Source organism: Sinocyclocheilus anshuiensis, unplaced genomic scaffold (assembly GCF_001515605.1).
Source record: "Sinocyclocheilus anshuiensis isolate Anshui unplaced genomic scaffold, SAMN03320099.WGS_v1.1 scaffold1430, whole genome shotgun sequence".
Lineage (NCBI taxonomy): Eukaryota > Metazoa > Chordata > Actinopteri > Cypriniformes > Cyprinidae > Sinocyclocheilus > Sinocyclocheilus anshuiensis.
In genome coordinates this window covers 305,630-321,071 of record NW_015555721.1, presented here as the reverse complement: position 1 = coordinate 321,071, position 15,442 = coordinate 305,630, and the positions used below count along the sequence as shown (strand labels likewise).

Genomic DNA, 15,442 nt, shown 5'->3' with positions numbered 1-15,442 from the left:
GGGCAGTGGGAGACACCCAGACTGACAGTAAACTTTTAAAGCAGGAAGATCAGCTCCTGTCAGAGGATCTCTAAACAAAGAAGATTATAATTACAAACCATCCTAATGAGACCAGCCGCCCCTCCTTTCTAGTCCTACACAGGCCTGTCCCCCACACACAAGCACACCCACTACCCTCTCCTTCACTCCCAGTCATCGTGCAGACTGACCATGACTGTACAATATGTGACCCTGGAGCACAAAACCAGTCATCAGTAGCACGGGTATATTTGTAGCAATAGCCAACAATACATTGTATGGGTCAAAATTATCCATTTTTCTTTTATGCAAAAAATCATTAGGATATTAAGTAAAGATCATGTTCCATGAAGATATTTTGTAAATTTCCTAATGTAAATATATAAAAACTTCATTTTTTATTAGTAATATGCCTTGCTAAGAACTTCATTTGGACAACTTTAACGGCGATTTTCTCAATATTTAGATTTTTTTTGCACCCTCAGATTTTCAAATAGTTGTACGTCGGCCAAATATTGTCATATTCTTATTTATTCAGCTTTCAGATGATGTATAAATCTCAATTTCAAAAACGTGACCCTTATGACTGGTTTTGTGGTCCATGTCAAAAAAATACAGCTCATTTAAAAAAAATAAAAAATTCACAATAGTGCAGCATTACAGTATGTGCAGGAAATTGCTCAAATGGACATGAATTATTACTTACATTCTATTGCTTTGAAAGTAACATAACTGTAATGCTAGTTCTGTCATGGTGGGGACTTTCTATTGACTTCTGCAATTATGAGCTAATGATGTGTACATCCTTTACTACCTACACATCTAATTATTGAAGCTAAAATAAGATGATGTTTACAAGATAAAGTGTGATAACTAAACAAGGAATAAAGAAAAACCTTAACAAGGAAGAAAAAGAAAGCCGACAATACTTTAATGATTTACAAAGGTTCTGACTTGCATCGAATTCTGAATCAGATCATAGAGTAATTAAATGAGAATGAATGAGAGTAATCAGAGTTAAGCAGTGGCTATTTCCTTTAAATTGGATTTAAGGCTAGTGGGACATTCAAAACTTAATCGAAAGTTTAAAACCTGCCTAGAATTCTGTGCATGTGCTGCATTAAACCTACCAATGCAGCTACATGCAGTAATTCATCCCATCCAAAAGACGGCGCGTGTAAAACCAAACATCCAGCGTGCGCGCGTCGTGTAGTGCCTTGCTTCTGCGCATGCGCAACCATGCCACATGGTTAGCAGCAGGGTTTTCAAGATGGTTGCTGGTTAACTAGACTTGTGAGATATTTTAGCTCAGATATTCGTATTAAAATCAAATCAAGTGAAGTTCAGCTTTGCGCCCTCGGCTTGGATAAGTTGTGCTGTCCTTTAAAAAATGGGGAAAACAAAGGTAACGTTACGTGTTTAACTTGCATCCAGAGTTAAGTGCGGACAGTGAAGTAACTTACAAGTCCGTCTGTCTTTATCTTTGCGAAATCTATTAATTTCGTTATTTGGAATGAGATTCGGTGATGTATATGTGTGTGTAAATAGGTACACGTGTCAATGTTCTAACGCTTGGCAAAATAATGTATAATATCTTTTCAGCTTGAACAGTTATGACGAAATCATTCTATAAGCTACTTTCTGTTTTTGTCTCATAGACTAAGAACCAGAAGAAAGCCCGCGTGGCTGCCAGTCGTGTGGCGGAGGAGACTTACTCCACTGTGCCGCACACCTTCGTGTTTCACCGCGGACAGATCGGCAAAAACGTCGCTCAGCTCGTGGCAGACATGAGACGAGTCATGGAGCCCTTCACTGCCAGATCTCTGAAGGTGCGCTTCACGATTGCTGCTGCTCAGCTCTACTGTCAAGTCTCGTTTACACACTGAAACTGTTGTCTTGGTTTGCAGGTGCGGAAGAATAACGTCTTGAAAGATTTTGTTGCAGTGGCAGGACCATTAGGAATCACGCACTTCTCAATATTTACCAAAACTGAAAATACTATAAACATGGTGAGTGTATTTGTTTTATGTAAAACGGATAGGGTGGTTCCTGGATGTTTATTTTGTAAAAAAAAATTGTAATTGTCTACTCTTTTCAGCAGGGATTTTATTCAATTTTTTTTTTATTTTTTTTTTTTATATATCCCCAAAATATACTATAAACATGGTGAGTGTATTTGTTTTATGTAAAACGGATAGGGTGGTTCCTGGATGTTTATTTTGTAAAAAAAATTTGTAATTGTCTACTCTTTTCAGCAGGGATTTTATTCAATTTTTTTTTTACATTTTTTTTTTTATATATCCCCAAAATATATCATGAAATATCTCGATTCTCAAATATGTGTGAGTAGATGCATTTTGCACCTTTATAGATTGTTAGTTGATCTATAATGGGCGATGGTCAAAGTAGCCTAATAGTGTAATATATTAACTTGCATTCAAATCCGTTTTTTTACTTAAGTACAGTCCCGCGAGTTCAAGCACTCTCAGAAACTCCCATAATAATCTCTAAAGCAGTTTACACTGAAATTAATATCCTACTTACATTCGTACATCTTCACATTGTTGTTTCTGATGAGAGAATTAGCCAGAGAATTCAGTCAGCCAGCGCGCGCAGTGATGAAACAGCGCGTTTCAGCGGTGACTCATCTGAACGCCTCTGATTGGTCCTTGCATTCATAATCTCAACAGAATCGTATGTGACTGGTTGTAATGCGCAGCGCTTTATTTATTTATTTTTTAAATATAAGTTAAAAAATAAATGTAAAATGTAAAAAAAGGGTTACTTGAAAAATAACCCTATCTGTTTGAATGCATGTCTTCTTTTATTAAAAAAAAAAAAAAATGTACCTTATTTTTAATCAATGTCTTAACTCAATCTTCCAATGAAATCGACAGTCCTCTTTCTGATGACATATGCCGGACTTCTTAAACTTTGCTCCTTTCTTAATCAACTGCAAGCTCAAGCAAGTTCACACCTGCCTCCATCCAATCAGCTAACCGATGCATAGAACCATGTCCCTGCCAAGCATTTTTTTTAATGATAATCTGTTTCACTTGAATGTATGTCACAATGCAAAAGAAAAGATGTCAGTATTTCCTTACATTGTGACTTTAATGACATTTGGCAGATGCATTCATCCAGAGCACTTTTATCACTTCTTGCTTTCCCTGGGAATCAAACCCATGACCTTGGCATTGGCTAGTGTCATGCTTTACAGTTTGAGTTCATAAATGTCATTGTGTACTAACAATTTGATAGTTTTGATAGATGCGGTACTCAAGACTATGACTTTGTAGTATGTAGTACATAGTATGTCTCCTACATCATCTCATCTTTGAGATCAGATATATTAACACCTAAACTTACTCTCTCTTTCTCCACAGAGGCTTGCACGTCTTCCCAAAGGTCCAACATTATATTTCCGTGTTGCGAAGGTATATAACTTCACTACTTTTGACCTTTGTCTTTGGCTTGATTTCTCATATCCGAGGGCACAAATGATGACATTTTAGTATTTTGACTGTTGAGTGATGTCTTTTCAAAGTAAACGCACTGATGTGTCTAGTCTCACACTGATTATATTATGAACATTCTTGTAATTTGTTCTAAAAGTAAATGTCTCTTTGTTCCAGTATACCCTCAGCAAAGATGTAGTTTCGTCTTTAAAGAGGCACAGGATGCATGAACAGCAGTTTTCCCATCATCCTTTGCTAGTGCTGAATAATTTTGGCATCGAGGGCATGCACATCAAGCTGATGGCCACCATGTTCCAGAACATGTTCCCCTCGATCAACGTACACAAGGTAATTCACTCGCCCAGAACTATGAAATGTTTCTCCACATGTGATGCAAGTATAGTCTTCTGACATTTGTGATGTGTACAACCAGCTGATGTTGTTGTCCTCTTGGTGGTGAGAAGATATGAAGATTTGTGCATGTTTTGATCATTTAACTCTCGTTTCTCAGCTCAACCTCAACAGCATAAAAAGATGTGTGCTGTTAAATTATGATCCCGTGTCCCAAGAGGTGGAGTTTCGTCATTAGTAAGTAGCTTGGCTTTGTTTTCTTGTCTCCAATTAAAAGGTGCACATGATGCAACTTCTAAACATGACTTTCCTGTGATTGTTTTCAAAGTAAACGCACTGATGCATCTTCAAACGAATGCTATTTTGTGAGGTTTCTTACAGTCTCCGCTAACCCTCTCCATGTCCTCCTGCAGCAGCTTGAAGGTGGTGCCTGTGGGCATGAGTCGAGGGGTGAAGAAGCTCATGCAGGAGAAGTTCCCCAACATGAGCAAGCTGGAGGACATCAGCGAGCTCCTCATGAAGTTAGTCTTCCACAAGCTGGAGATCATTCACAGAATTTGATGCATATGATGGAATGTATTATAATTGATGGAACAGTGATGTTTCAAAGTAAACGCTCTGATGCACCAGCTTCATACTTGAGTTTGTAATGTACGCAAGTGATTTTTTAAGTCACACTTTGCACTTTCTGCAGAGGTGTCAATCTTTCAGAGAGCGAGGCAGAGCAGGACGGAGACCACAACATCACAGAGTTACCACAGGTGTACTCTGGTCGTGGAAACATGGCCTCGCAGCAGAGCGCAGTTCGGCTGACTGAGGTGAGGAAACCCATCATGCTGGGCTGGTTTTTAAACTCGGGATAGTTCACCCAAAAATGAAAATTCTGTCATTAATTACTCAACCTCATGTCGTTCCAAACCTGTAAGACCTTAGTTCATCTTTTGAACACAAATTAAGATATTTTTGATGAAATCCGAGAGTTTTCTGACCCTCCATAGACAGCACAGAACTGGGCCACGTTCAAGACCCAGAAAGGTAGTAAGGACATCGTTAAAATAGTCCATGTGACATCAGTGGTTCAACCTTAATTTTATGAAGATACGAGAATACTTTTTGTGTGCAGAGAAAACAAAAATAATGACTCTATTCAACAATTTCTTCTCTTCCGTGTCGGTCTTCAACACGCATTCACGAGAGTAACGCGACGCATGTGTGTGATAGTACTGTCAACACACGTCGTGGACTGACATGGAAGAAAAGAAGTTGTTGAATAGTTATTTTTGTTTCCTTTGTGCTGTATTCTCATAGCTTCATAACATTACGGTTGAGCCACTAATGTCACATGGACTATTTTAATGATGCCCTTACTACCTTTCTGGGCCTTGAATGTTTCAGTTGTGTTGCTGTCTATGCAGGGTCAGAAAGCTCTCGTATTTGATCAGAAATATCTTAATTTGTGTTCAGAATATGAACAAAGGTCTTACGGGTTTGGAACGACATGAGGGTGAGTAAATAATGACAGAATTTTCATTTTTGGGTGAACTATCCCTTTAAATATTACTGGCTGGATTCTCAATGCATTCTGATGGAGTTCGACATTAGTATGTTGCTATGCTAAAAGCACATGCTTAAGTACAAAAAGCACATTAGATGCTTAACAGTTCGTGTCTACTGAAAAATGATGGATGTCTGTTCTGCTACAGATTGGCCCCAGAATGACTCTGCAGCTGGTGAAGATATCAGAAGGCATGGGGGAAGGAAAAGTGCTTTATCATTCTTTCAGTAAGTGTAGTTTTGTGTAAGAGACCAACCATTTAGACGCCCAACCTAGTTGTTATTGAGCGTATTACTAAGCTAGTCCAAATTGTGCTCCGTCTGCAGTCTCGAAAACAGAGGAAGAGCTTCAGGAGATGCTGAAAAGGAAGGAGGCCCGCCTGAAAGAGAAAGAAGAACGGAAGAGAAAACAAGAACAGAACATTGCCCTAAAAAAAGACAAACGAGATCAGAACAAGTGAGTAGATCTGCTGCTCTGGTGGTGGTGATGAGCTAGATGTTAACGCGTGTTAACAGTGGAAATTCTTTGTTTCCGCAGAAGTAAATATTACAGCATTTGGTTACGGTGTTTTGAAATGGGTATTCTGTTTTTCTGTTAAATGGTTGCTGCACATTACTTCAAAAACATCTTCTCCCATAAAAAGCTTTAAAACATCCCATGCTAAATAAATTGTACATTTTATTTGTATTTTGTTTTTTTTGCAAATTAAAAATAAATCAGAACACCATAGCAATGCACTCAAAGCATCTTTTCAAATGTAAGTTCTTTTGTTCCAAAAATGTTTTAATTTCTTGAAGGCAAAAGAGTTTGGAGGGCATCAAGAGAAAGCGTCAGCAGGAAGGGCAGGTATCAGATGATGAAGTGGAGGATCCTGGGAAACCGGAGGACCAGGCTCCAGCTGAGGAGTCTGAGGACGAAGCAGAGTATTACAGACAGGCTGTGGGGGAGGAACCAGATGAAGGTATCGTGTCATACCAAAATTATTTGTGAAATTTTACCGTTGCAGTTTGCACTGGTTCTAATTTCTTCTTGAACCCCACAGACATGTTTCCTGGTACAAAAAGGAAGCGTGGTCCTGGAAAGTCTACAAATCCCTTTAAAAAGAGGAAGCTGTCACCGGGGAAGGGCCCTCCTCATGACAAAAAGAGTTTTAAGTCATCTGACAGGGGAAATAAAGATTGTAGGAAGCGGTTTGGGGATAGAAAACCGCTAGAGGGGAGAAACAGGTTTAGGAAGAGTGAAGGAGGCAAAAAGTTTGGCCAAAAAGGGGGAAAAGGCAATAGATTTGCAGGGCAGAAGAAAGGAGATACCGGTAAGAAGTTTGGCGGACAGAAAACGTTTAAACGACGTGCTGTTATGAAACGACAGAAAGGTGCCGGAGGAAAAAAGGACTTTAAACACAAGAAAGGGAAAAGCTGAAGGAACTGAAAGCGAGGTTGGACGCATCTAAACTGCTTAACTACAAGATGGGACTGTTGCTTCACTGATGCGTCATGTATTAAATGACTGATGTATCATCATGTATCAATGCAAAAACATCAGCAGATCAATGCTGCTTTATGTCAGACTTGTGCCTTGTATAAATGTTCATAGATTTGGATACATTTTACCAATAAATCCTTTCAAACCATCAAGCGGCTTGTGTTGCAATCATCTAGATGCTTTAAATGTCACGTGTGCTTGCCTGTGTGATTTCACTCATTGGTCTGTTTTTTTGAAAATGCATGAGACAGGAAGTTTGGTACTGTTTCACGGGTGACTGTCGGAGCATTTAGTCAAGCAGACTTGCTTGGTAAGTTTTATTGACTTGTTTGATTTTTGTTTGGCACTTTTTAAAAATGTACAAGAGTGAGAGAATTTGTGCTGGGATCTTATTTGGTAAAATATCAGTGTTTTGTTGTTTTTATAAAAATGTGTGAGTGCTTAGCACTTAAGTTTCCAAACATGACAGATTGTTTTTAAAATTGCTGCAAATTCTGAAACCCATTAACTTGTATCTTAAAATAAACAACATTACCATTAGCAAAAAAGGTAAATACATTCTTCACCACAATATCATGAACAGCCTTGGATGTAAAAAAAAAAAAAAAAAAAGTGCTGAAAAGATTATAAACCACTTATTTTACAGTGCACTGGTCTAGCTATACTTACTGTTTTTAGTCATAACGCTCTTAAACAATGTAGGTGTGATTTCCTGCAGGCAGAACTGAAAGATGTCTGTGCTCTGTAAAACCCCTGAATTACGTGACATCTGAGCAGACGACAGTTAATTGTATCGATTATTTTGCTAGCTAATGTTTTTTAATGTTGTCAACAACTGTGTTTTTAGGATGCATGGTAAAAACAGGTAAAGAGCTGAATCACAAACTATGTCATTTATAAACATTAGTTAATTCATAATGGTAACTTATACAACTATAAATTGCAAAAATAGATACTGTAAGAATATTAGGCTATTCCTTGCTAGTTCACTGTAGAACCTAAAACAACGGTTCCAAAAGAAAAACTTTTTTTTCTTAGTGTGAAGAACATTTTTATAACTTGAACCTTCTGTGGAATGGAAAAGTTCCATGAATGTTAAAGGTTCTTCATGGAACCATATGGATGTCAATAAACCTTTGTTACTTATATGAGTGTTGAGGAGTTGTATTACCGACACTGCACAAGTTGTGCAGTTTACCAAACCACAAAACAAAATCAAACAACTATGAAATTGCCACATTCCAACTGGTTTATATAAAAAGCTTCTCAGCATCTGTAGCAGTATTACACAAGATGCTAAGATGAGAAGCCTGAGATAAGCAGCAATGCGGTTGTGGTATATTTCTTTTCTGATTGCTAAACCGTTTATGTTTCGGTAAAAAAAAAAAGATACACATGTTTTCACATCATCTGCTTGGATTCACAAGGTTTTTCCAAAAATGTGATTTAAGATTGATGCTACCAACTCTTGTTTGTATTTTTCAGGGGTCAGAGAACACCAGGGACAATGAACAACAACTGCAATACTACATTTCAAATCGGACTCCTCCCCCCAATGTATGGCATTGAGATGTATGTGGCTCTGGTAGGGAATATATTTGCCCTGTGGCTCCTGGTGACTAAAGAGAGGCAGAACTGGCACACCGGAGTAGTGTTTTCCTGTAATCTGGCTATCTGTGACATTCTTTATGTCCTGACCTTGCCTTTGCTCATCATTTACTATGCCAATGAGAAGCAGTGGAGCTTTGGAGATGCTGCATGCAAAATTGAACGCTTCCTCTTCAGCTGCAACCTCTATGGCAGCATTTTCTTCATCATGTGCATCAGTGTCAACAGATACCTTGCCATAGTTTTCCCCTTCTTCACCCGGAGCTACGTGCGCCCTAAACATGCAAAGATCGCAAGCGTGCTGACGTGGTCCATCGTGATCATCGCTTCATCGCCAGTCCTCAAATTTGCTGGGACCGAAGTTAAACAAACCCACACTCTTTGTGTCTCAAGTCATGATGAAACCCTGAGAAAACCCCATTTTAAGTACACCCTATTTCTTATGGTTGTAGGATGCATGATTCCTTTGTTAGTTACCTTTGCATCATATTTGGGTGTGATTTGGACTGTTCTGAAAAATAAAAACATAACCGCACTAGAGAAGAGGAAGGTGGCTCTGATGGTTGCTCTGGTCTGCATCCTTTACGCCACATCATTTGTGCCCTATCATGTTCTGCAGACGTATCATGTGTTTCTGAAGTCGATTAAGATGATGAAGTGTGATGTGTATAATTCATATCAAGTGTCAAAAGGCCTGGCCACCCTGAACATGTGCTTGCATCCGCTTCTATACATGGCTGTGTTTGACAGCATACGGACAGCTTGCTGTGGAAAGAGCTCAGATGACTAACCTTCATACATATAGTATCTTGGCCAAAACCTCACGCTGTGGCTTCCTGGATGTAAATTAAGTTACATTTCTGTTGATGGCTGTACTCTTTTCTTGTACGTCTGCAAACCACAAACCAAATGAAAATTATTTTCTCTGTGTCCTTTTTGTGCTCAAAAGCAAACAAGAACATATCTGACAGTAAAAATTGACCATTAAAATGTCATTCTATTCTAGCTGCAAAGAATACCAATTAAAGATATTTCATAGAAGACTGACTCAGTTTTTATTTATTTAACAAAGTATTTCTTTTTCAAAATAGTGGATTTGGGGTATATCGATCTCCAATATTATTTTAGTCTTTTGTGATATAAAATATTACTTTCGTTGTACTTCACAACTGATGGCTATTTTTAAACATTGTCCAGAAGTACAAGAAACCATAAGAGAAATCTAGACAAATGATCCAGAGAACTGAGACCTAAACTTCCTAATTAAACAACATTAGTGCCATAAAGGTGTAATGCATTAACCCAAATTAAGCAAAGTTTGTTTGTAGCCTATAGACAATTTCACAACAGGTGTGGTTAAAAGCAGCTTTAGTGAAAATCATCCCTTAAAATCTATTGTTGTACGGACAAGCTCCTGCTCAGCCAAGACAAGTACATATTATCTAGTTACTAGTGTAATGTACACTGAATAAATTATTTACTCATTTAAGTTTTTAGTTGTAAGTATTTACTTAAAGACTACATAAACTAACTGAACTGAAAAGTTATGTTCAATACATAAGTACATTAAATAGCTCAGAAAATTAACCTTAGTTGTTATTACTGCAACGAAAAAAACATAATGTATTAATATAGATAGCCTCAAAATCGTGGTTTGCATGTCATGGAAGAAGCTGGTTACTTGACATGTTTGTGGGTACATATTTAAGAAGGCATTCTTATATGTTCCTACGTTCTAGATGCTTTTTGAAGCCGTTCTCGGATGTACTCTGGCTTTTTAGTTGACTTCTATCTTGTTCCTTCCTTGTTGTGTAGAAGTCAGTTCAGTAGGGATGCGTATCGATCCGAAGTATCGATATATCGATACTGACGCGAGTATCGAAAGTATCGATACTCAAACAAAAAATATCGATACTAAGGTGCGCTTTATTTACCAGTGGTTTTGTTTATTTAACAAAAATAATAATAATGCGTACAATATGCATTGAATTGGACGAATAACCTTTGTTAGCGAGTAATGGTGTAGGATAGAACTATTTTCCTGCTCATCTGGACACACGCAAATGTTGCAAGACAGAACCAATCAACCACAGAGAGCCTTCACTCACTTCTGACAGTGCATTCAGACAGAGCTGCGTTTCCCAAAAGTATCATAAGAAAGCATTAAAGCTTTTGGGAACGGCAGCCCTGAACAATGCTTATCAGAGGACAGAGAGAAAAAAAAACATAAATGTTTGAGTTATTTCACAATAAACAAATTGAAATGGTAGCCTACATAGTTCGTGCAATTACAATGTAGTGCAGAACTATCGAATCGGTATCGATATCGACGATACTGCCTTGAAAAATATCGGTATCGTATGGAAAACAAACTAAGGGGTATCACCCATCCCTAAGTACTAGCTAATTTCACCACACTATCCCTCTCTTCATATCGTTTTCCTCGCTGCAGTCCTCCGCTCGCACAGAGGCGCTGTAGCGGCGCGTCCTCTCACCAAAACCAGCCCCGGGAAACGCTTCCTCTCGAGCCTCAAGACAACCGTAAAGATGCCGTCGATAGAATTCGACGAGTAAGTTCTTCGTATGAATGAAACCATATAGTTTTATTCATGCTTATTCTGGTATAACAGGCATCTAATATCTTGTGTTTTCCACAGCTCAAAGCCTAGCTGGGCCGATCAGGTGGAGGAAGAGGGAGATGAAGGTAACTTACGAGGCCGCAGCGCAGCCTCACGCACGTGTTTAAACAACGATATGAGAACACACTTTATAGTTATAAAACTACTCTACCGATAGTGAAAGTTACAGTCAGTGAGCGGGGTGTCAGCCTGACAGAAAAAGGCAGCTGGTGCTTTGTGCTGTGAGGGTTCTATGTTGTACTATGCTAATGTTTATATATAAGTTACACATGCACTATGCTATACTAACGTTACTTGTTTTATGCTACACCCATCTGTAAAATATTACACATCGTGCTGTTATTCTTTGACGTTACATCGTACCGTGTTGTGCAGTGTGTGTACTATTATGATGCTAAATTGTACCATACTGTCTGTCAGTATAGTGACAACAATTAGACAAATAGAGGATTGGTTTTTGTTGAAAAAGAATTAGGGCTGAAAATAACCTGTGCAACGGGGTGCATATGCTTTTAACATCAAAGATTTTGTGTAAAATAAATTATACGAGTATACAAGGAAAAGTGTATATTTCAGGTGCTGTACTTGGTTACAATTTCTACAGTTTTCCACCACTGAATTCGTCTTAAGTTTTTTAACCATTCATTTCAGTATGTGACAACAGTAAACATTAATATTTCATTAAGTCAGTTAATGTGAGGTCAGAAAAAACCTTGTAAAAAAGGATTAAACGAAAAAAAGACTAAAGTAAAAGTACATTAAATAAATAAAAGATAAATGCTTTTTAAAATAGGCTTAGTTTGTATACATGCATACTGTGACTGCATGACATGCCATATAAACTATAGTTATGCATTTATAACAGGTGTATTTACTTACTTCAACAGGTTCACTCCCTTCACCAAAAGAGACAGTCAAAGGTAACATCAAGACTGTCACAGAATACAAGATTGATGAAGATGGCCAGAAGTGTAAGGTCAGCAGAGTTCTTCTTAATATTATATCGTACTTGTCAAAAGGTTTCAGAAGAATCTGGTTTCATATTTGTCCTTTGCTCCTCTATGGTCAGATTGTCAGGACGTTCAAAATTGAGACACGGAAGGCCTCCAAAGCAGTTGCTAGAAGGAAGGTATGTCTTAATTTTTCTTTAGTATGTTGACATCGAAATATATTGTTTTTGTTTGTTTTGGGGGGGGGATTGATTGTTGTTTCATCCAACAGAACTGGAAAAAATTTGGCAACTCGGAATTTGATGCACCAGGTCCCAATGTTGCCACCACCACAGTGAGTGATGACGTCTTCATGACCTTCATCTCCAGTAAAGAGGTATGATGATGAGAACCTGATGAAGTTTTTACACGGAGGCATTGCATATTAAAGAAATAGTTCACCCAGAAATGAAAATTTGCTTGAAAATGTACTCACCCTCAGGCCATCAAAGATTGTAGATGAGTTTGTTTCTTCATGGGAACAGATATTTAGCATTACATCACATGCTCACCAATGAATCCTCTGCAGTCAATGGGTGCCGTCAGAATGAGAGTCCAAACAGCTGTCGTGTTTAAGTGAAAAGCTGCATGTTTGTAATAAATCTGTCATTTAAGATGTTTTGAAACTTCAAACTGTTGCTTCTGGCAAAAATACGAGTCATCTATCCATTATATTGCTTTATCCAGTGAAAAAGTAGTCCTGTCTGAATCAGGAGAGAAATATGCACAGATCAAGCATTGTTTACAATCCAAAACAGTCCTAAAATGTTTTTGGTTGGTTTTAATGTGAGATGACCACCTGATGGACTTTCTTCACTAGAGGAAGTGTAATTATGGATTATAGACTTGTATTTTTGGTCAGAAGCATTGATTTAAAGGGGTCATATGATGCTGCTAAAAAGAACATTATTTTGTGTATTTGGTGTAATGAAATGTTTATGCGGTTTAAGGTTCAAAAAACACATTATTCGTCCTTTTTTGGAAGACCGAACAAAGTAGTTTCGCTTTCACAACGAATCACACAGTGTCTTCACGACATGGCAGCGGTGGCAACAATACTGCAGCGAGAATAAAAGTTACGCCTTCTTTCTTTGCGTGAACATTTGGGCGGCGTTATGCAAATCTTCCCACATAGTGATGTAGACGTGGGGGCGCGTTAGAACGAGCCGTTTTAGGTAGGCGTGGCTGACTCTTAACTTTTATAAAGAATATCTCTTTGGATTTGAGACTTTAGTCTTTGCAACTTTACAGATCTTCTTTATGCACCAAGAGCTTGTAACACTCCAAAGAGAAAGGAAAAATTGAAATCGCATCATATGACCCCTTTAAAGATAAAATGACTTGATGGATTTCCACTTTACGAAACGTTTATTGATGGACTGGAGTCATGTGGATTACTTGTGATATTTTTATCAACTGTTTGAACTCTCATTTTGACGGCACCCATTCACTAAAAAGGGTTAATTGGTGAGCAAGTGATGTAATGCTACATTTCTCCAACTCTGTTCCAGTAAAGTTAGAGACTTGTCTACATTTTGGATGGCCTAAAGGTGAGTGCATTGTCATAATTTTTTTTTGGCGAACTATTCTTAAAAAAAAACAACAGTTTTATCGTTGTGTTGCTAAAACACTTTCACTTCTCTGTTGCACCGATGCCAACTTGAAGTGATTCTCCTGCTTGTTTTACACAGGACTTGAATGCTCAAGACCAAGATGAAGATCCCATGAACAAGCTGAAAGGACAGAAGATCGTGTCCTGCCGTATCTGTAAAGGGGATCACTGGACCACTCGCTGTCCGTACAAGGACACACTTGGTCCTATGCAGAAGGAGCTGGCCGAGCAGCTGGGTCTGTCCACGGGAGAAAAAGAGAAGGCAGCCGGTACGAAACCTTCATGTTGTCCTGTTAAGCATATTTGTTGAGGCGATTAATGAAAATTATTTTACTTTGATATCTAGAGCCAGAGCCTGCCCAACCAGTCCAAAACAAGACAGGGAAGTATGTTCCCCCCAGCCTGCGGGACGGTGGTACGCGCAGAGGAGAGTCTATGCAGCCTAACCGCAGAGGTACATGTTTGACATCCAGATCTTAAACAATGATGTTCTCAATCAAGAGCCTAATGGTAATGTGGTGATATTTTCTCTGTAGCTGATGATAATGCAACAATCCGTGTGACCAACTTGTCCGAGGACACCAGGGAGACAGATCTGCAGGAGCTTTTCAGGCCTTTTGGCTCCATCTCTAGGATCTATCTAGCCAAGGACAAGAACACAGGCCAGTCTAAGGTGAGAGATGTGAAACACGGCCGTCAGGGATTCATGAGCAAATGACAAAAAAGGAAAGAGAAGTTAAAGATTCACGTTGACTCATCTACTCCGTTTAAGAACTAAACAGGAACATTAGTGTGATTGTTAATCTAAAAATAAATCTGCTTACATTAGTTTTAATAATATGACAGCATGAACCATGAGTAATGTTTTCAGAAAAATAGCGCATATAACTTCTTTCCCCATTACTCTAGGGCTTTGCCTTCATCAGCTTCCACCGCCGTGAGGACGCTGCCAGAGCCATCGCTGGTGTGTCTGGCTTCGGTTACGATCATCTCATTCTCAATGTGGAATGGGCCAAGTGAGTGCTCCTGAAAGTCTAAAATGAGTAACAGCCATGCTTTCTCTGATCTAATCATGCTTTCCTTGTCTTTCCAGACCCTCCAACAACTGACAGAGCTCCATAAATATTCCAGGAGGTCTAGATTCGTTCTGCCAATTGTATCAGGCAGTGTTCCAAATAAATGCAAATGATAAAGCATTCAGTTGTCTAATGTGGTTTTATTCTGTAATCTGTCTTTAATTAGCTTGTTTTCTAAGTACTTGCATTTAAGTGTACTAGTAAAGATGCAAGCAACTCTAAACCAGTGCTTTATTAGTTCCCCATTATTTCTAAGTAAAGAAATCTTGAGGAAAATGCAAATATTCCTTTGCTAAAGGTTAGTGTTCTGGTCTGAGGTATCCTGTAAACCTTATTTTCTGTCAATGTGCAAAGCTTCTGATTCATTAACCGCCGTAAGTAAATAACTAGAGGAACAACATGCAAGAAATGGTAACAAACACCAGTCTAAAAAACTGGTAAAAATAAGGTGGATAGAGGCAGTCTTACGATAGACAAACATCACTAAAAAGGCAAGCCCACAGCCACGTCCCCTCAATATGGTCAAACTGTTCCCCTGGTATTTGATATTATTGATGCTGCTTTGCTGCAGGTCACACTACACATAGCTCGCTGTTAGGATAAGACGTTTCAAATGTTTTTAGGATGGTCTTCCTCAGCAGTATGATAGCGCTC

General features: G+C 38.6%; 3 protein-coding genes across 4 annotated transcripts; all 3 read left to right on the top strand.

Annotated features, from left to right (window-relative positions):
- The first annotated feature begins 1,224 nt into the window (after positions 1–1,224).
- ppan (peter pan homolog) lies at positions 1,225–7,016 on the top strand. The gene is made up of 12 exons (XM_016465716.1): positions 1,225–1,423; positions 1,677–1,847; positions 1,926–2,027; positions 3,405–3,455; positions 3,654–3,824; positions 3,988–4,064; positions 4,241–4,348; positions 4,522–4,645; positions 5,531–5,609; positions 5,709–5,838; positions 6,180–6,343; positions 6,425–7,016. Exons 1-12 carry the CDS (start codon positions 1,409–1,411, stop codon positions 6,799–6,801), a joined length of 1,569 nt encoding a protein of 522 aa, XP_016321202.1. The 5' UTR covers positions 1,225–1,408; the 3' UTR covers positions 6,802–7,016.
- Positions 7,017–7,100: 84 nt separating this feature from the next.
- LOC107672502 (P2Y purinoceptor 11-like) lies at positions 7,101–9,436 on the top strand. Its single transcript, XM_016465717.1, has 2 exons — positions 7,101–7,174; positions 8,350–9,436. The coding sequence occupies exon 2, from the start codon at positions 8,372–8,374 to the stop codon at positions 9,260–9,262; it is 891 nt and encodes a 296-aa protein (XP_016321203.1). The 5' UTR covers positions 7,101–7,174; positions 8,350–8,371; the 3' UTR covers positions 9,263–9,436.
- A 1,447-nt stretch (positions 9,437–10,883) lies between these two features.
- Positions 10,884–14,908, top strand: LOC107672439 (eukaryotic translation initiation factor 3 subunit G). 2 transcript variants are annotated; one of them, XM_016465625.1, is made up of 10 exons: positions 10,884–11,042; positions 11,130–11,176; positions 11,999–12,087; positions 12,181–12,240; positions 12,333–12,437; positions 13,792–13,982; positions 14,054–14,166; positions 14,249–14,385; positions 14,622–14,728; positions 14,806–14,908. In XM_016465625.1, exons 1-10 carry the CDS (start codon positions 11,020–11,022, stop codon positions 14,819–14,821), a joined length of 888 nt encoding a protein of 295 aa, XP_016321111.1. In that variant the 5' UTR covers positions 10,884–11,019; the 3' UTR covers positions 14,822–14,908. The 2 variants fall into 2 exon arrangements, with proteins under 2 accessions (XP_016321111.1, XP_016321112.1); XM_016465626.1 differs by having other exon boundaries at positions 10,886–11,042; positions 13,792–13,981; positions 14,059–14,166.
- The last annotated feature ends 534 nt before the right edge of the window (positions 14,909–15,442 follow it).

Coding starts and splice junctions, on each gene's coding strand:
- LOC107672439 (XM_016465625.1), top strand. CDS start 11,020: ATGCCGTCGATAGAATTCGACGA. Junction 12,241..12,332: donor AAGCAGTTGCTAGAAGGAAG/GTATGTCTTAAT, acceptor TTCATCCAACAG/AACTGGAAAAAATTTGGCAA. Junction 12,438..13,791: donor CCTTCATCTCCAGTAAAGAG/GTATGATGATGA, acceptor TGTTTTACACAG/GACTTGAATGCTCAAGACCA.
- ppan (XM_016465716.1), top strand. Junction 2,028..3,404: donor CTGAAAATACTATAAACATG/GTGAGTGTATTT, acceptor CTTTCTCCACAG/AGGCTTGCACGTCTTCCCAA. Junction 5,610..5,708: donor AGTGCTTTATCATTCTTTCA/GTAAGTGTAGTT, acceptor CTCCGTCTGCAG/TCTCGAAAACAGAGGAAGAG.
- LOC107672502 (XM_016465717.1), top strand. CDS start 8,372: ATGAACAACAACTGCAATACTACATTTCAAATCGGACTCCTCCCCCCA.